This window comes from Cherax quadricarinatus, chromosome 79, assembly GCF_038502225.1.
Source record: "Cherax quadricarinatus isolate ZL_2023a chromosome 79, ASM3850222v1, whole genome shotgun sequence".
Classification (NCBI taxonomy): domain Eukaryota; kingdom Metazoa; phylum Arthropoda; class Malacostraca; order Decapoda; family Parastacidae; genus Cherax; species Cherax quadricarinatus.
In genome coordinates, this window is record NC_091370.1 from 19,827,328 (window position 1) to 19,847,864 (window position 20,537).

At 37.2% G+C, this 20,537-nt stretch overlaps 1 protein-coding gene across 1 annotated transcript in view; it reads left to right on the forward strand.

The window, feature by feature from the left end:
• Positions 1-241: 241 nt before the first annotated feature.
• Positions 242-20,537, forward strand: part of LOC128703820 (uncharacterized) — a 125,413-nt gene continuing 105,117 nt past the window's right edge. The window contains exon 1 of the mRNA XM_053798662.2: positions 242-3,221. Coding sequence (XP_053654637.2) covers positions 709-3,221 — 2,513 coding nt within the window. The 5' untranslated portion in view covers positions 242-708. The remainder of the gene's footprint in view (positions 3,222-20,537) is intronic.

Consider the following 20,537-nt stretch of genomic DNA (forward strand, 5'->3'; position numbering starts at 1 on the left):
TTATACATGTTACAGTCTGACACTTGTAATATTATACATGTTACAGTCTGACACTTGTAATATTATACATGTTACAGTCTGACACTTGTAATATTAAACATGTTACAGTCTGACACTTGTAATATTATACATGTTACAGTCTGACACTTGTAATATTAAACATGTTACAGTCTGACACTTGTAATATACATGTGACAGTGACACTTGTAATATTATTATACTTTATGTTATTTTTTTCAGATGTTGGAAGTGAGTCGGTGATGATCGTCACTTCTGGCGCTACTGTTAACAAGGAGCAGCAACACTAACAGCAGCAGCAGCAACACTAATAGCAGCAGCAGCAACAACAGTAACAGCAGCAGCAACAACAACAACATTAACAGCAGGAACAGTAATAAAAGCAGCAGCAGTAACAGTAACAACAGCAGCAGCAGTATAAGTAACAGTAGCAGCAGTAACAGCAGTAGCAGCAGCAGCAGCAACAGCAGCAGCAGCAGCTACAACAGCAACAACAACAACAGCAGCAACGGTAACAGCAGCAGCACCAGCAGCAACAGCAGCAACAACAGCAGCAGCAGCAACAGTAACAGCAGCAGCAGTAGCAGCAACAACAACAGCAGCAGCAATATTAACAGCAACAGCATTCAGCAGCAGCAGCTGGGTCTCCATCAACCTCTTAACATCACAGTATATATGTCATAACACACTATGGCTGATCAACAAGTGTTTAATGGCTGTAGACTTGTAAAGGCTGTTAAGATCTGTGCCAGAAATGTCTTGTATAAAACATTTCTCTGGGGAACCCCAGACAAACCTGCCAGTATGAAGCTGGATGATTACTTAAACAAAATAAATGTTCTAGTAACATCAAAAACCTTTGACAAAACACAAAAAGAGACGATTAACAAGAGTCCAGATGGATCAGAGTTTGATGTATCACTGTTGTATCATAGCATCAAACTCGCCTGTAAGGATGTAGCTCCAGTCAATGATCAAAAATGGTATACTGAAGGTAACGTAATGGAATATTACATTACTTCAGTAATGAACATGAGGAACAATGTTCTTCACGGTCAACTTGCAGTTACTGATGAAAAATATAAAGAAAGCTTAAAAAATCTTCGGGAGTTGCTAACTGGTTGTCTTGAGACATCTGGAGAGAAGTATGGGAGAGACCAGGATGATGTGAAGCAGGAGGTCACACAGATGAATGATGTCCTGGACCACATTATAAATGAGAGTCCTGGAGAGGAAGACATACTGATGTATGGTGGCGACAAGCTCAAACATCTTATGATTAATGGCAGTCGTGACAAACTTAAGAAGATCTTCCAGAGTATCAGCTATGTCAGCCCGGTGTCTTTCATCATTAGTGACTTGAAACTTAAAGTTGACAAAATCTCTGTAGATATTGAGGTCAAACATGGCCAACGTGGAGGTCAAGGTCAACATATAAGTTATCAACACCTTCTTAAACTTGCTCAGACTACATCAGCACAGTCATCTACATACAGGGTCTCACAACAACAGGGTACATCTACTCACCCACATATAATATTGGTTGAAGGTGTGGCTGGTAGTGGCAAGACAACTCTAGTGACGTTAGTAATAGATGAATGGACTCAGGGAGGTCAAGGTAATATTAGTGACTTAGATAATTACGAGCTTCTACTGTGGGTACAGTGCCGGGACACAACAATGACCTGCTACCAGGACCTCCAGGACAGACTGATGCCAGAAGTGGCTATAAAATTCAAAGAAATTCTTTCGAAACTGATGAAGCTTTGCAAGATCTTAATTATAATTGACGGCCTTGATGAAGACAATGAAAGTTCTAGAACACTAGTCCAGAGTCTATTGCAAGAATTTAAGTACTCTTCTAATATTGCTTTTCTGTGCACATCACGACCAGAAAAAGTTGAGAACTTTATGAGAACAATCCCTGCGGAGTATACTGTGCAACATGCAACACTACATGGTATATCTGGGACAAATGTGGAACAATTCGTGCGTGTGAACCACCAGGAGATAACCAAACAAACAGGGAATAACAGAAATACTGATGAACTGGTAAGGAGGGTGAGGAAGTTAGGACTTCAAGAACACTTAAGACTACCAATGAATTTGATTCTCATGATATACATCTGGGACCAAGACCCTGACCAGCTAAACTTAACATCTGTCACTCACACGGAGCTATATTATAATATTCATCAACTGTGTAAACACAAGTTAATACAGAGACTGACCAACCATCAAGATACAAAGAATATGGATGACACGGAATTAACTGACAATGTAAATATAATATTGATGAATATATATAAGATATCAATGGAAACTCTTTCACGGGATCAGTTAGACCTTGAAGTAAACACTTTAAAAAATCTTAAAAGAATATGTAAACTATCGTGTTTACCTTATAAAGAAGTGTTGTCAGCGTTCCTTTGTTTAAGACCAACATGGACGATGCTGGGGATCAAGGAGCGGTACTCAGCTCCTCACAAGGGTATACAAGACTACTTCGCTGCTCTCTACATTGTGAACAAGCTTAATAACCCACAGTATTCTACACTTACACCTGCCTCAGCTACACCTGCCTCAGCTACACCTGCCTCAGCTACACCTGCCACACCTGTCAGTATCAGGGGAGTGTTAGAAGAGAGCATCAGGTCAGATGGGGTGGACATGAACAAGTACCAGAATGTTCTGATACATGTGGCTGGGCTGCTGCACCTGGTACTAGACCAGGTAGCTGAGACACCTGCACGGGAAGTGGTTCATCTCCTACAAGAGTCTGGTATGAGACACAACAACCAGTGGCTCCACCTCCTTGACAACACTAACATGTCTCCAGTAATTGTCAAACAATTATCGCGCTTATTCAATAATGAAGCAACAATTGACGTACATGATGGACGTGTGAGAAGCTACGCTGCTCTTCTGCCACACCTCAGCTCCTGCAAGGTGGAGATTACTATCCGTGGTGTTCCTGGGGACCTGCCTCACCTGCCTCACCTGCTGGCTGCCCTCACCCACCACCACTGTACACAACTGGAACTATACCACCACATCAAATATGCTGACACAATCATCACTTCTGACAACCATCATGCTGACACAACCACTTCTGACAACCATCATGCTGACACAACCACTTCTGACAACCATCATGCTGACACAACCACTTCTGACAACGTGCTAGAGCTTCTACAACATCGGTCAGTTGTTATTATTGTTAATAATGTTAATATTCATGATAACATTATCTTAACATTATTGTTAATGTTAACAACGTTAATATACTATACATGATAAGATAAACTAACATTATTCTAAAAGTTAATAATGTTACTGTATATCATAACATTAACTATCTTTTAACATTATAGGTGTTAACAGCGTTGTTTCTGGTGTTAACAGTGTTGATGGTGCTAACATCTTGTTGGTGTTAATATTGTTGCGGATGTTAATATTGTTGAAATGTTAAAATTGTTGTTGGTGTAACAAAGTTTTAGGTGTTATCATTGCTGATGTTAACACTGTTGGTGTTAATATTGTTGTTGGTGTTGACAGTGTTGTTGGTGTTAACATCGTTATTATTGTTAACATTGTTGTTGGTGTTAACATTGTTGTTGTTGTTAACATTGTTGTTTGTGTTAACAACGTTGTTGGTGTTAACATCGTTGTTAGTGTTAACATTGCTGTTGGGGTTAACATTGTTGGTGATAACATTGTTGTTGTTACATTGTTGGTGTGAAAATTGTTGTGCTTGTTAACATTGTTGGAGGTGTTAATATTGTTCGTGTTAACATTGTTGTTGGTGTTAACATTGTTGTTGGAGTTAACATTGTTGTTGGTGTTAACATTGTTGTTGGTGTTAACATTGTTGTAGGTGTTAAATTGTTTGTGTTAACAACGTTATTGGTGTTAGCATCGTTGTTAGTGTTAACATTGCTGTTGGTGTTAACATTGTTGGTGATAACATTGTTGTTGGTGTTAACATTGTTGATGGTGTTAATATTGTTGTTGGTGTTGACATTGTTGTTCGTGTTAACATCGTTATTATTGTTAACATTGCTGTTGGTGTTAACATTGTTGGTGATAACATTGTTGTTGGTGTTAACAATGTTGTTGGTGTTAACATTGTTGTTTGTGTTAACAGCGTTGTTGGTGTTAACATCGTTATTGGCGTTAAAAATGCTGTAGGTGTTAACATTGTTGGTGATAACATTGTTCTTGGTGTTAACATTGTTGGTGATAACCTTGTACTTGTTGTTAACATTGTTGTTGGTGTTAACTTTGCTGTTGGTGTTAACATTGTTTGTGATAACATTGTTGTTGGTGTTAACATTGTTGTTAGCGTTAACATTGTTGTTGGTGTTAACACTGTTGTTGGTGTTAACATTGTTGTCGATGTTAACATTATTGGTGGGAAACTTGTTGTGGTTGTTAACATTGTTGTTGGAGTTAACATTGTTGGTAATAATATTGTTGTTTGTGTTAACATCGTTGTTGGTGTTAACATTGTTGGTGGAAACTTGTTGTGGTTGTTAACATTGTTGTTGGTGTTAACATTGTTGGTGATAACATTGTTGTTGGTGTTAACATAGTTGTTGGTGACAACATTGTTGTTGGTGCTAACATTGTTGTTGGTGTTAACATTGTTGTTGGTGTTAACACTCTTGTTTGTGTTAACAACATGGTTGGTGTTAGCATTGTTGTTAGTGTTAACATTGCTGTTGGTGTTAACATTGTTTGGTGATAACATTGTTGTCGGTGTTAACATTGTTGTTGGTGTTGACATAGTTCTTGGTGTTAACATTGTTGGTGTTAACATTGCTGTGGTTGTTAACATTGTTGTTGTTGTTAACATTGTTGTTGGTGTTAACATCGTTGTTGGTGTTAACATTGTTGTTGGTGTTGACATTGTTGTTGGTGTTAACATTGTTATGGATGTTAACATTGCTGTGGTTGTTAACATTGTTGTGGTTGTTAACATTGTTGTGGTTGTTAACATTGTTGTGGTTGTTAACAAAGTTCTTGGTGTTAACATTGTTGTTGGTGTTGACATTGTTGTTGGTGTTAACATTGTTATGGATGTTAACATTGCTGTGGTTGTTAACATTGTTGTGGTTGTTAACATTGTTGTGTTTGTTAACATTGTTGGGGTTGTTAACATTGTTGTGGTTGTTAACAAAGTTCGTGGTGTTAATATTGTTGTTGGTGTTAACATTGTTATTGGTGTTAACATTGTAGTTAGTGTTAACATTGATGTTGGTGTTAACATTATTGGTGATAACATTGTTGTTGGTGTTAACATTGTTGTTAGTGTTAATATTGTTGTTGGTTTTAACAATGTTTCTGGTGTTAACATTGGTGTTTGTGTTAACAACGTTGTTGGTGTTAACATCGTTATTGGTTTTAAATATGCTGTAGGTGTTAACATTGTTGGTGATAACATTGTTCTTATTGTTAACATTGTTATTGGTGTTAACATCGGTGTTGGTGTTAACATTGTTGGTGATAACATTGTTGTTGGTGTTAACATTGTTGTTGGCGTTAACATTGTTGTTGGTGTTAACATTGTTGTTGGTGTTAACATTGATGTTGATGTTAACATTGTTGGTGGGAAACTTGTTGTGGTTGTTAACATTGTTGTTGGTGTTAATATTGTTGGTGATAACATTGTTGTTGGTGTTAACATCGTTGTTGGTGTTAACATCGTTGGTGGGAAACTTGTTGTGGTTGTTAAAATTGCTGATGATTTAACATTGTTGGTGATAACATTGTTGTTGTTGTTAACATCGTTGTAGGTGACAACATTGTTGATGGTGTTAACATTGTTGTTGGTGTTACCATTGTTGTTGGTGTTAACACTCTTGTTTGTGTTAACAACGTTGTTGGTGTTAGCATTGTTGTTAGTGTTAACATTGCTGTTGGTGTTAACATTGTTTGGTGATAACATTGTTGTTGGTGTTAACATTGTTGTTGGTGTTGATATTGTTCTTGGTGTTAACATTGTTGGTGTTAACATTGCTGTAGTTGTTAACATTGTTGTTGGTGTTAACATTGTTGTTGGTGTTAACATTGTTGTTGGTGTTGACATTGTTGTTGGTGTTAACATTGTTGTTTTTGTTAACATTGTTGTTGGTGTTAACATTGTTGTTGGTGTTAACATTGTTGTTGGTGTTAACATTGTTATGGATGTTAACATTGCTGTGGTTGTTAACATTGTTGTGGTTGTTAACATTGCTGTGTTTGTTAACATTGTTGTGGTTGTTAACATTGTTGTGGTTGTTAACAAAGTTCTTGGTGTTAACATTGTTGTTGGTGTTAACATTGTTATTGGTGTTAACATTGTAGTTAGTGTTAACATTGATATTGGTGTTAACATTCTTGGAGATAACATTGTTTTTGGTGCTAACATTGTTGTGGGTGTTAATATTGTTGTTGGTGTTGACATTGTTGTTCGTGTTAACATCGTTATCATTGTTAACATTGCTGTTGGTGTTAACATTGTTGGTGATAACATTGTTGTTGGTGTTAACAATGTTGTTGGTGTTAACATTGTTGTTTGTGTTAACAACGTTGTTGGTGTTAACATCGTTATTGGTGTTAAAAATGCTATAGGTGTTAACATTGTTGGTGATAACATTGTTTTTGTTGTTAACATTGTTGTTTGTGTTAACATCGTTGTTGGTGTTAACATTGCTGTTGGTGTTAACATTGTTGGTGATAACATTGTTGTTGGTGTTATCATTGTTGTTGGCGTTAACATTGGTGTTGATGTGAACATTGTTGTTGGTGTTAGCATTGTTTTTGGTGTTAACATTGTTGGTGATAACATTGTTATTGGTGTTAACATTGTTGGTGGGAAGCTTGCTGTGGTTGTTAACATTGCTGTTGATGTTAACATTGTTGGTGATAACATTGTTGTTGGTGTTAACATCGTTGTTGGTGACAACTTTGTTGTTGGTGTTAACATTGTTGTTGGTGTTAACATTGTTGTTGGTGTTAACACTCTTGTTTGTGTTAACAACGTTGTTGGTGTTAACATTGCTGTTGGTGTTAACATTGTTTGGTGATAACATTGTTGTTGGTGTTATCATTGTTGTTGGTGTTGACATTGTTCTTGGTGTTAACATTGTTGGTATTAACATTGCTGAGGTTGTTAACATTGCTGTTGGTGTTAACATTGTTGTTGGTGTTAATATCGTTGTTATTGTTAACATTGTTGGTAATAAAGTTGGTAGAATTACCGACAATATGTAAAGTAAAAGGACACAAGTGCAACTAATGTGACATTTATTGTGGCAACGTTTCGCTCTCCAGGAGCTTTATCAAGCCATTACAAACAATACATGGACACAGAGGGTATATAAAGGCTCAGAGTGAGGTGCAATACTAGTGAGGCACCATGTCTATGTTCACTAGTGGTAGTAGTAGTAGTAGTAGTAGTAGTAGTAGTAGTAGTAGTAGTAGTAGTAGTAGTAGTAGTAGTAGTAGTAGTGACAAAAGTAATACAATATGGTAGAGCAATTAATTCGTACATGAGTTAAAGGATATAAAAGCTATTACTTGGGTAACATAAAAATAGGTTGGACAAATATAGACTGGAAAGAGGCAGCTTGTTTCAGTGTTCACTCTCTGTAATGTGCTTTGTGTAGTATAACAGGAGAGACTATGTGATGGCAGGGTTTACTGTTTTCAGGAGGATTCTTGCTAAGACTTCGGAGATGGTGAAGCTGCCGTTGTTTTGTTTAATTGTATTCGAAACAGTGATCAATGCTGATTCGAGGCACTTGCGTCTGCGGAAATTAGTTTCTTTGATCACTAATTGGGCGTCTCTGAATTTCATGAGATGATTGGTGGAATTTCGGTGTTGTTCAAGTTCAAGAATTTGTAGTCCTGAGTTTCTTGACGAGTTACATTTTCCTTCTTTTTTCATCAAAGACTGCAAGAAAAGAGCTCTTCAGATCATAAATTCTCCACGCATCAACACCACTCCCAGCAAAGTTATAATTCTTCCCAACAGCCAGGTTGCACTGAACGTCTCAAAAGTACTTTCACAAGCTAACACCAGAGTCGCCATCGCTTCTAGCACTTCAATAAAGGATCTAACCAGGACAAAATCCAAGCACCACGAACCAGTCAATGCAGGAGTTTACACTATACCCTGTGGAGGCTGTGACAAGATTTACGTAGGTGAAACAGCCAGAAACCTCGACACCCGCCTCAATGAACACGTTTAAGCATGTAGGAACGATAACTTGAACAACCCCTGTGTACAACACCGAAATTCCACCAATCATCTCATGAAATTCAGAGACGCCCAATTAGTGATCAAAGAAACTAATTTCCGCAGACGCAACTGCCTCGAATCAGCACTGATCGCTGTTTCGAATACAATTAAACAAAACAACGACAGCTTCACCATCTCCGAAGTCTTAGCAAGAATCCTCCTGAAAACAGTAAACCCTGCCATCACGTAGTCTCTCCTGTTATACTACACAAAGCACATTACAGAGAGTGAACACTGAAACAAGCTGCCTCATTCCAGTCTATATTTGTCCAACCTATTTTTATGTTACCCAAGTAATAGCTTTTATATCCTTTTACTCATGTACGAATTAATTGCTCTACCATATTGTATTACTTTTGTCACTACCACTACTACTACTACTACTACTACTACTACTACTACTACTACTACTACTACTACTACTACTACTACTACTACTGCTGCTACTACTACTACTACCACTAGTGAACATAGACATGGTGCCTCACTAGTATTGCACCTCACTCTGAGCCTTTATATACCCTCTGTGTCCATGTATTGTTTGTAATGGCTTGATAAAGCTCCTGGAGAGCGAAACGTTGCCACAATAAATGTCACATTAGTTGCACTTGTGTCCTTTTACTTTACAACATTGTTTGTGTTAACACTGTTGTTGGATTTAACATTGTTGTTGGTGTTGACATTGTTGTCGGTGTTAACATTGTTGTGTTTGTTAACATTGTTGTTGGTGTTAACATTATTGTTGGTGTTAGCATTGTTATGGCTGTTATCATTCCTGTGGTTGTTAACAATGTTGTGGTTGTTAACATTCTTGTGTTTGTTAACATTGTTGTGGTTGTTAACATTGTTGTGGTTGTTAACAATGTTCTTGGTGTTAACATTGTTGTTGGTGTTAACATTGTTATTGGTGTTAACATTGTAGTTAGTGTTAATATTGAAATTGGTGTTAACATTTTTGTTGGTGTTAACATTGTTGTTTGTGTTAACAATTACGTTGGTGTTACCTCTGTTGTTGGTGTTAACATTGTTGGTGTGAAAATTGTTGAGCTTGTTAACATTGTTTGTGGTGTTAATATTGTTGGTATTAACATTGCTGTTGGTGTTAACATCGTTGCTGGTGTTAACATTATTATTGGTGTTAACATTGTTATTGGTGTTAATATTGTTGTTGGTGTTAAAATTTTTGCTGGTGTTAACATTGTTGGTGTTAACATTATTGTTTGTGTTAACGTTGTTGGTGTTAACATCGTTATTGGTGTTAAAAATGCTGTAGGTGTTAACATTGTTGTTGGTGTTAACAATGTTGTTGGTGTTAACATTGTTGTTTGTGTTAACAACGTTGTTGGTGTTAACATCGTTATTGGTGTTAAAAATGCTGTAGGTGTTAACATTGTAGGTTATAACCTTGTGCTTGTTGTTAACATTGTTGTTGGTGTTAACATCGTTGTTGGTGTTAACTTTGCTGTTGGTGTTAACATTGTGATAATATTGTTGTTGGTGTTAATATTGTTGTTGGTGTTAACATTGTTGTTGATGTTAACATTGTTGGTGGGAAACTTGTTGTGGTTGTTAACATTGTTGTTGGTGTTAACATTGTTGGTAATAACATTGTTGTTTGTGTTAACATCGTTGTTGGTGTTAACATTGTTGGTGGAAACTTGTTGTGGTTGTTATCATTGCTGTTGATGTTAACATTATTGGTGATAACATTGTTGTTGGTGTTAACACTCTTGTTTGTGTTAACATGGTTGGTGTTAGCATTGGTGTTAGTGTTAACATTGCTGTTGGTGTTAACATTGTTTGGTGATAACATTGTTGTCGGTGTTAACACTGTTGTTGGTGTTAACATTGTTGTTGGTGTTAACATGACTCAAGAAATCGTAATGACACGATTGCAAACAAACCATACCCCCGGCCGGGATTGAACCCGCGGTCATAGAGTCTCAAAACTCCAGACCGTCGCGTTAGCCACTAGACCAGCTAGCCACAATAAGATTCATCCAACTAGGTATATTTCTACACCATAGGAAGGTTAGCACAGGCACCTCTGTGACCACAAATGCAAGTTTTTACAGACGAATCTCCAGCTAGCGTGGCCGTGACGAACTCTAGCTCAAGTCCCTTCACTGCCGTCAACATGACTCAAAAAATCGTAATGACGGGCTGGAGTTTTGAGACTCTATGACCGCGGGTTCAATCCCGGCCGGGGTATGGTTTGTTTGCAATCGTGTCATTACGATTTCTTGAGTCATGTTGACGGCAGTGAAGGGACTTGAGCTAGAGTTCGTCACGGCCACGCTAGCTGGAGATTCGTCTGTAAAAACTTGCATTTGTGGTCACAGAGGTGCCTGTGCTAACCTTCCTATGGTGTAGAAATATACCTAGTTGGATGAATCTTATTGTGGCTAGCTGGTCTAGTGGCTAACGCGACGGTCTGGAGTTTTGAGACTCTATGACCGCGGGTTCAATCCCGGCCGGGGGTATGGTTTGTTGGTGTTAACATTGTTATGGATGTTAACATTGTTTTGGTTGTTAACATTGTTGTGGTTGTCAACATTGTTGTGTTTGTTAACATTATTGTGATTGTTAACATTGTTGTGGTAGTTAACAAAGTTCTTGGTGTTAACATTGTTGTTGGTGTTAACATTGTTATTGGTGTTAACATTGTAGTTAGTGTTAACATTGATGTTGGTGTTAACATTATTGGTGATAACATTGTTGTTGGTGTTAACATTGTTGTTGGTGTTAATATTGTTGTTCGTGTTAACATTGTTGGTGATAACATTGTTGTTGATTTTAACAATGTTGCTGGTGTTAACACTGTTGTTTGTGTTAACAACGTCGTTGGTGTTAACATCGTTATTGGTGTTAAAAATGCTGTAGGTGTTAACATTGTTGGTGATAACATTGTTCTTGTTGTTAACATTGTTAGTGGTGTTAACAACGTTGTTGGTGTTAGCATTGTTGTTAGTGTTAACATTGCTGTTGGTGTTAACATTGTTTGGTGATAACATTGTTGTTGGTGATAACATTGTTGTTGGTGTTGACATTGTTGTTGATGTTAACATTGTTGTTTTTGTTAACATTGTTGTTGGTGTTAACATTGTTGTTGGTGTTAACATTGTTATGGATGTTAACATTGCTGTGGTTGTTAACATTGTTGTGGTTGTTAACATTGGTGTGTTTGTTAACATTGCTGAGGTTGTTAACATTGTTGTGGTTGTTAACAAAGATCTTGGTGTTAACATTGATGTTGGTGTTAATATTGTTGTTGGTGTTGACATTGTTGTTCGTGTTAACATCGTTATTATTGTTCACATTGCTGTTGGTGTTAACATTGATGGTGATAACATTGTTGTTGGTGTTAACTTTGTTGTTTGTGTTAACAACGTTGTGGGTGTTAACATCGTTATTGGTGTTAAAAATGCTGTAGGTGTTAACATTGTTGGTGATAACGTTGTTTTTGTTGTTAGCATTGTTGTTGGTGTTATCATTGTTGTTGGCATTAACATTGTTGTTGGTGTTAACATTGTTGTTGGTGTTAGCATTGTTTTTGGTGTTAACATTGTTGATGATAACATTGTTATTGGTGTTAACATTGTTGGTGGGAAACTTGCTGTGGTTGTTAACATTGCTGTTGATGTTAACATTGTTGGTGATAACGTTGTTGTTGGTGTTAACATCGTTCTTGGTGACAACATTGTTGTTGGTGTTAACATTGTTGTTGGTGTTAACATTGTTGTTGGTGTTAACACTCTTGATTGTGTTAACAACGTTGTTGGTGTTAGCATTGTTGTTAGTGTTAACATTGCTGTTGGTGTTAACATTGTTTGGTGATAACATTGTTGTCGGTGTTATCATTGTTGTTGGTGTTGACATTGTTTTTGGTGTTAACATTGTTGGTATTAACATTGCTGAGGTTGTTAACATTGTTGTTGGTGTTAACATTGTTGTTGGTTTTAATATCGTTGTTATTGTTAACATTGTTGGTGTTAACACTGTTGTTGGTTTTAACATTGTTGTTGGTGTTGACATTGTTGTCGGGGTTAACATTGTTGTGTTTGTTAACATTGTTGTTGGTGTTAATATTGTTGTTGGTGTTAGCATTGTTATGGCTGTTAACATTCCTGTCGTTGTTAACAATGTTGTGGTTGTTAACATTGTTGTGTTTGTTAACATTGTTGTGGTTGTTAACATTGTTGTGGTTGTTGACAATGTTCTTGGTGTTAACATTGTTGTTGGTGTTAACATTGTTATTGGTGTTAACATTGTAGTTAGTGTTAACATTGAAGTTGGTGTTAACATATTTGTTGGTGTTAAAATTGTTGTTTTTGTTAACAATTATGTTGGTGTTACCTCTGTTGTTGGTGTTAACATTGTTGGTGTGAAAATTGTTGTGCTTGTTAACATTGTTTGTTGTGTTAATATTGTTGGTATTAACATTGCTGTTGGTGTTAACATCGTTGTTGTTGTTGACATTATTATTGGTGTTAACTTTGTTGTTGGCATTAATATTGTTGTTTGTGTTAACATTGTTGTGGTTGTTAACATTTATGGTGGTGTTAACAATGTTGTTGGTGTTAACATTGCTGTTGAAGTTAACATTGTAGTTTGTGTTAACATTAATGTTGGTGTTTACATTGTTATTGGTGTTAAAATTGTTGTTAGTGTTAATATTGTTGTTGGTGTTAACATAGTTGGTGTTAACATTGTTGTTGGTGTTGACATTGCTCTTGATGTTAACATTGTTGGTGTTAACAACGTTGTTGATGTTTGCGGTGTTATAGGTGTTAACATTGTAGTTAGTGCTAACATTGATATTGGTGTTAATATTTTTGTTGGTGTTAACATTGTTGTTTGTGTTAACATTGTTGTTGGTGTTAACATTGTTGGTGTGAAAATTGTTGTGCTTTTTAACATTGTTGGTGTTGTTAATGTTGTTGGTGTTAACATTGCTGTTGGTGTTAACATTGTTGGTGATAGCATTGTTGTTGGTGTTAACATCGTTGTTGGTGTTAACTTTGTTGGTCATACCATTGTTGTTGGTGTTAACTTTGTTGTTGATGTTAACTTCTTTGTGTTAACATCGTTGTTGATGTTAGCATCGTTGTTAGTGTTAACATTGCTGTTGGTGTTAACATTGTTGGTGATAACATTGTTGTTGGTGTTAACATTGTTGTTGGTGGTAATATTGTTGTTGGTGTTGACATTGTTGTTCGTGTTAACATCGTTATTATTGTTAACATTGCTGTTGCTGTTAACATTGTTGGTGATAACATTGTTGTTGGTGTTAACAATGTTGTTGGTGTTAACATTGTTGCTTATGTTGACAACGTTGTTGGTGTTAAAATCGTTATTGGTGTTAAAAATGCTGTAGGTGTTAACATTGTTGGTGATAACATTGTTCTTCTTGTTAACATTGTTGTTGGTGTTAATATCGTTGTTGGTGTTAACATTGCTGTTGGTGTTAACATTGTTGGAGGTAACATTGTTGTTGGTGTTAACATTGTTGTTGGTGTTAACACTCTTGTTTGTGTTAACAACGTTGTTGGTGTTAGCATTGTTGTTAGTGTTAAGATTGCTGTTGGTGTTAACATTGTTTGGTGATAACATTGTTGTTGGTGTTAACATTGTTGTTGGTGTTAACATCGTTGTTGGTGTTAACATTGTTGTTGGCGTTGACATTGTTATGGATGTTAACACTGCTGTGGTTGATAACATTGTTGTGGTTGTTAACATTGTTGTGTTTGTTAACATTGTTGTGGTTGTTAACATTGTTGTGGTTTTTAACATTGTTGTGGTTTTTAACAATGTTCTTGGTGTTAACGTTGTTGTTGGTGTTAAGATTGTTTTGGTTGGTAACATTTATGTAGGTGTTATCAATGTTGTTGGTATTAACATTTTTATTGGTGTTAACATTGTAGTTAGTGTTAACATTGATGTTGGTGTTAAAATTTTTGTTGGTGTTAACATTGTTGTTTGTGTTAACATTGCTGTTGGTGCTAACATTTATGTTGGTGTTAACGCTGTTGTTGGTGTTAACATTGTTGTGCTTGTTAGCATTGTTGTTGGTGTTAATACTGTTGGTGGTGTTAACATTTATGTCGGTGTTAACATTGTTGTTTGTGTTAACATTGTTGTTGGTGTTAACATTGTTGTTAGTGCTAACATTGTTGTTGGTGTTAACATTGTTGGTCTTAACATTGTTGTTGTTAACATTGTTGGTGTTAACATTGTTGTTGGTGTTAACATCGTTGTGGTTGTTAACATTTATGGTAGTGCTAACATTGTTGTTGGTGTTAACATTGTTGGTCTTAGCATTGTTGTTGGTGTTAACATCGTTGTTAACAGACAACGGAACAATGCTCTTCTCCAGACTGAGGGACTGACCACCTCAAAACTTTAAGGGTGATGGACTGATTACATCGTCTTCAAGTATCTTCTGCTTCTATCAACTTTTCTGTACTCGACTGAAGAAGCCTACTGTGTAGGCGAAACGTTTCGAAATAAAGATACCTAACTGTTGCATATGTGTCTTACCTAACAATCTGTCGGTATTTTATACCATTTTAATGTTCATCGTTGTTGGTGTTGACATTATTATTCGTGTTAACTTTGTTGTTGGCATTAATATTGTTGTTTGTGTTAACATTGTTTTGGTTGTTAACACTTATGGTGGTGTTAACAATGTTGTTGGTGTTAACATTGCTGTTGGAGTTAACATTGTAGTTTGTGTTAACATTAATGTTGGTGTTTACATTATTATTGGTATTAACTTTGTTGTTGGTGTTAATATTGTTGTTGGTGTTAATATTGTTGTTGATGTTAATATTGTTGTTGGTGTTAAGATTATAGTTGGTGTTAACATTTATATTATTGTTAACAATGTTGTTGGTGTTAGCATTGTTGTTGGTGTTAACATTGTAGTTGGTGTTAACATTGTTGTTGGTGTTAACATTATTATTTGTGTTAACACTGTTGTTGATGTTAATATTGTTGGTGTTAACTTTATTGTTCGTGTTAACATTGTTGTTGGTGTTAACATTATTGTTGGTGTTAACATTTATGTTGGTGTTAACACTGTAGTTGGTGTTGACATTGTTTTTGGTGTTAAAAATTTATGTTGGTGTTAACATTGTTGATGGTGCTTACTTTATTATTGGTGTTAACATTGTCGTTGGTGTTAACATTGTTGTTGTTCTTAAGATTGTTGTTGGTGTTAACATTGTTGGTGTTAACATCGTTGTTAGTGTTAACATTGTTGTTGGTGTTAACATTGTTGTTGGTGTTAACATCGTTGTTTGTGTTAACATTGTTTTTGGTGTTAACATCGTTGTTGGTGTTAAGAACATAAGAACATAAGAAAGGAGGAACACTGCTGGAGGCCTGTTGGCCCATACTAGGCAGGTCCTTTACAATTCATCTCACTAACAAACATTTGCCCAACCCAATTTTCAATGCCACCCAAGAAATAAGCTCTGATGTGAAAGTCCCACTCAAATCCAACCCCTCCCACTCATGTACTTATCCAACCTAGATTTGAAACTACCCAAAGTCCTACCCTCAATAACCCAACTAGGTAGACTGTTCCACTCATCAACTACCCTATTTCCAAACCAATACTTTCCTATGTCCTTTCTAAATCTAAACTTATCTAATTTAAATCCATTACTGCAGGTTCTCTCTTGGAGAGACACCCTCAAGACCTTATTAATATCCCCTTTATTAATTCCTATCTTCCACATATACACTTCGATCAGGTCTCCCCTCATTCTTCGTCTAACAAGTGAATGTAACTTAAGAGTCTTCAATCTTTCTTCATAAGGAAGATTTCTAATGCTATGTATTAATTTAGTCATCCTACGCTGAATGTTTTCTAACGAATTTAGGTCCATTCTGTAATATGGAGACCAGAACTGAGCTGCATAATCTAGGTGAGGCCTTACTAATGATGTATAAAGCTGCAGTATGACCTCTGGACTTCTGTTGCTTACACTTCTTGATATAAATCCCAGTAATCTATTTGCCTTATTACGTACGCTTAGGCATTGCTGTCTTGGTTTAAGGTTGCTGCTCACCATAACCCCCAAGTCCTTTTCGCAATCTGTATGCCTAAGTTCTACATCATTTAACTTATAAGTACTAGGGTTATGGGCACTCCCAAACTTCAGAACCTTGCATTTATCTACATTGAACTGCATCTGCCACTTTTCTGACCAAGAATAGAGTTTGTTTAAATCCTCCTGAAGTTCCATAACATCTACGTTTGAATCAATTATCCTACCTATCCTTGTGTCATCGGCGAATTTGCTCATATCACTAGTAATTCCCTCATCAAGATCATTGATATATATTATAAACAACAACGGGCCCAAGAATGATCCCTGTGGAACGCCACTTGTTACAGATCCCCACTCGGATTTAACCCCACTTATGGACACTCTCTGCTTCCTGTCAGTGAGCCATGACTCGATCCACGAGAGCACTTTTCCCCCAATGCCATGAGCTGCCACTTTCTTTAACAGTCTATGGTGCTTAACTCTATCAAAAGCCTTACTAAAATCTAAGTAAATAATATCAAATTCTTTATCATGGTCAACAGCCTCTAAAGCTTTACTGAAGAAAGTTAATAAATTAGTTAGACAAGACCGGCCTCTTGTGAATCCATGCTGAGTATCATTAATCAAGCTATGCTTATCGAGATGGCTTCTTATAATCTCAGCTATAATTGACTCTAGTAATTTGCCTACAATTGAGGTCAGGCTTATTGGGCGGTAATTTGACGGTAACGACTTGTCCCCTGTGTGTTAGGTAAGACACATATGCAACAGTTAGACAACTTTATTCCGAAACGTTTCGCCTACACAGTAGGCTTCTTCAGTCGAATACAGAAAGTAGGCAGGAACAGTAGAGATGTGAAGACGATGTAATCAGTCCATCACCCTTGAAGTCGTAGAATTTGAGGTTGTCAGTCCCTCAGCCTGGAGCAGTTCAGTTCCATAGTCAGGAACTATCTGAAGAACAAGCGACAGTGCAGAGACTTAAATACTGTCGGAAGGAGAGGTGCAGAGTAGTAGTAGTAATAGTGAAAATGGAGCCACTGAGAGGTTATGTCCCTCTCAGATCCAACCCTTTTCACTTGAAAAGCTTGTCCAAGGTGTTTTCTGTACCAAGATGCCATGTGTTGCAGTGTCTGACAGGATGAACATCAAAATGGTATACAATACCGACAGGTTGTTAGGTAAGACACATATGCAACAGTTAGACAACTTTATTCCGAAACGTTTCGCCTACACAGTAGGCTTCTTCAGTCGAATACAGAAAGTAGGCAGGAACAGTAGAGATGTGAAGACGATGTAATCAGTCCATCACCCTTGAAGTCGTAGAATTTGAGGTTGTCAGTCCCTCAGCCTGGAGCAGTTCAGTTCCATAGTCAGGAACTATCTGAAGAACAAGCGACAGTGCAGAGACTTAAATACTGTCGGAAGGAGAGGTGCAGAGTAGTAGTAGTAATAGTGAAAATGGAGCCACTGAGAGGTTATGTCCCTCTCAGATCCAACCCTTTTCACTTGAAAAGCTTGTCCAAGGTGTTTTCTGTACCAAGATGCCATGTGTTGCAGTGTCTGACAGGATGAACATCAAAATGGTATACAATACCGACAGGTTGTTAGGTAAGACACATACGCAACAGTTAGACAACTTTATTCCGAAACGTTTCGCCTACACAGTAGGCTTCTTCAGTCGAATACAGAAAGTAGGCAGGAACAGTAGAGATGTGAAGACGATGTAATCAGTCCATCACCCTTGAAGTCGTAGAATTTGAGGTTGTCAGTCCCTCAGCCTGGAGCAGTTAAGTTCCATAGTCAGGAACTTCACATCTCTACTGTTCCTGCCTACTTTCTGTATTCGACTGAAGAAGCCTACTGTGTAGGCGAAACGTTTCGGAATAAAGTTGTCTAACTGTTGCATATGTGTCTTACCTAACAACCTGTCGGTATTGTATACCATTTTGATGTTCGACTTGTCCCCTGTTTTAAAAATAGGAATTACATTAGCCATCTTCCACATATCAGACACTACACCTGTTTGAAGAGATAAATTAAAAATTTTAGTTAATGGTTCACAGAGTTCCATTTTGCATTCCTTAAGAACCCTTGAAAAAACCTCATCAGGAACCGGCGACTTATTTTGCTTCAGTCTGTCTATCTGCTTCACAACCATTTCACTAGTGACTGTGATGTTACATAATTTATCTTCTTCTAGCCCACTATAAAAATTAATTACTGGAATATTGTTAGTGTCTTCCTGTGTAAAAACTGAGAGAAAATAATTATTAAAAATCGAGCACATTTCATTCTCTTTGTCAGTAAGGTGCCCATAGTTATTTTTAAGGGGACCTATCTTATCTCTAACTTTTGTTCTATAGACCTGGAAAAAACTTTTTGGGTTAGTTTTAGAATCTCTAGCAACTTTAATTTCATAGTCCCTTTTAGCTTTTCTTATCCCCTTTTTAATGTCCCTCTTAATGTCAATATACTGATTCATAAGATGACCCTCACCACTTTTGATACGCCTATAAATTCCTTTCTTATGCCCTAGTAGATATTTGAGCCTATTATTCATCCATTTTGGGTCATTTCTATTTGATCTAATTTCTTTATATGGGATAAACGTTCTTTGAGCAGCATGTATAGTGTTCAGAAAACTGTCATATTGATAGCTCACTTCGTTACCCCAGTCAACAGATGATAAGTGTTCTCTAAGCCCATCGTAATCTGCTAAGCGAAAATCTGGGACTGTTACTGAGTTATCGCTACTATCGTACTTCCATTCAATGCTAAATGTAATTGATTTGTGGTCGCTAGCACCCAGTTCCTCTGAAATTTCTAAATTATTAACAAGGGATTCATTGTTTGCCATAACTAAGTCAAGCAGGTTATTTCCCCTTGTAGGTTCTGTCACAAACTGCTTCAAAAAACAATCCTGAACTACTTCTAAGAAGTCTTATGATTCTAAATTCCCAGTCAAGAAATTCCAATCAATATGACTAAAGTTAAAGTCTCCTAGAATTACTACATTATCGTGCCATGTGGCCTTGACAATTTCCTCCCATAGTAGTCTTCCTTGGTCCCTATCTAAGTTTGGGGGACGGTATATCACTCCTAAAATCAGTTTTTCATGCCCCTCTGAAAATTCTATCCAAACAGACTCTGTATGTGTTACTTCAGACTTAATACCCGTTTTTATGCAACAGTTCAAGCGATCTCGGACATACAATGCCACCCCACCCCCCTTCCCGATACTTCTATCTACTTGGAACAATTTAAAACCCTGAATGTGACATTCCGCAGGCATGTCCCGACTTTTTGAATTAAACCATGTCTCAGTTAAGGCAAATACATCAATGTTACCTGCACTAGCAACTAGTCTCAACTCGTCCATCTTATTCCTAGCACTATGACAATTAGCATAATAAACATTGAAAGACTCTCCTTTCTCTTTACTCTTCATGCTCACCCAAAGTCCCTGGCTTTTCAATATCTACCTCGTTCTGCTTATTACTAGTTCCCCTAGAACTCGTAATATTACTACACTGGGACTTCACTGTTTTCCTGCCAAAACCCATACCACTAACTATTCCTAGTTTAAAGTCCTAACTGCTCCCTCCACTGCAGTTGCCAGTGCTACCACCCCAGACCTAGATAAGTGAACCCCATCCCTGGCATACATGTCATTTCTGCCATAGAAGAGGTCCCAGTTGTCAATGAATGTTTCCGCATTTTCCTTACAGTATTTGTCCAGCCAGCAATTGTCACCAATTGCCCTGGACAATCATTCATTTCCAACTCCTCTCCTTGGCAAAACACCACATATGACAGGGTTCCCACCCTTACTCCTAATTATTTCTATTGCTGACCTATACCTGCTAATCAGGTCTTCACTCCTACGTCTGCCAACATCGTTGCCTCCAGCACTGAGACAGATAATAGGATTGCTCCCATTACCTCTCATGATGTCATCCAGATGGCTAACAATATCCTCCATCCCAGCCCCAGGAAAGCAAACTCTCTGTCTCCTACTCCTGCCCTTCAAGCAGAACGCCCTATCCATATACCTAACTTGTCTATCCCCAACAACAACAATATTCTTACCTTCCTTGGTGTCGTTCGTCGTGACGTTCCCAGTAGTCGACTCACATTTGTCGGGTAGCACTGAGAATGTATTAGATGTT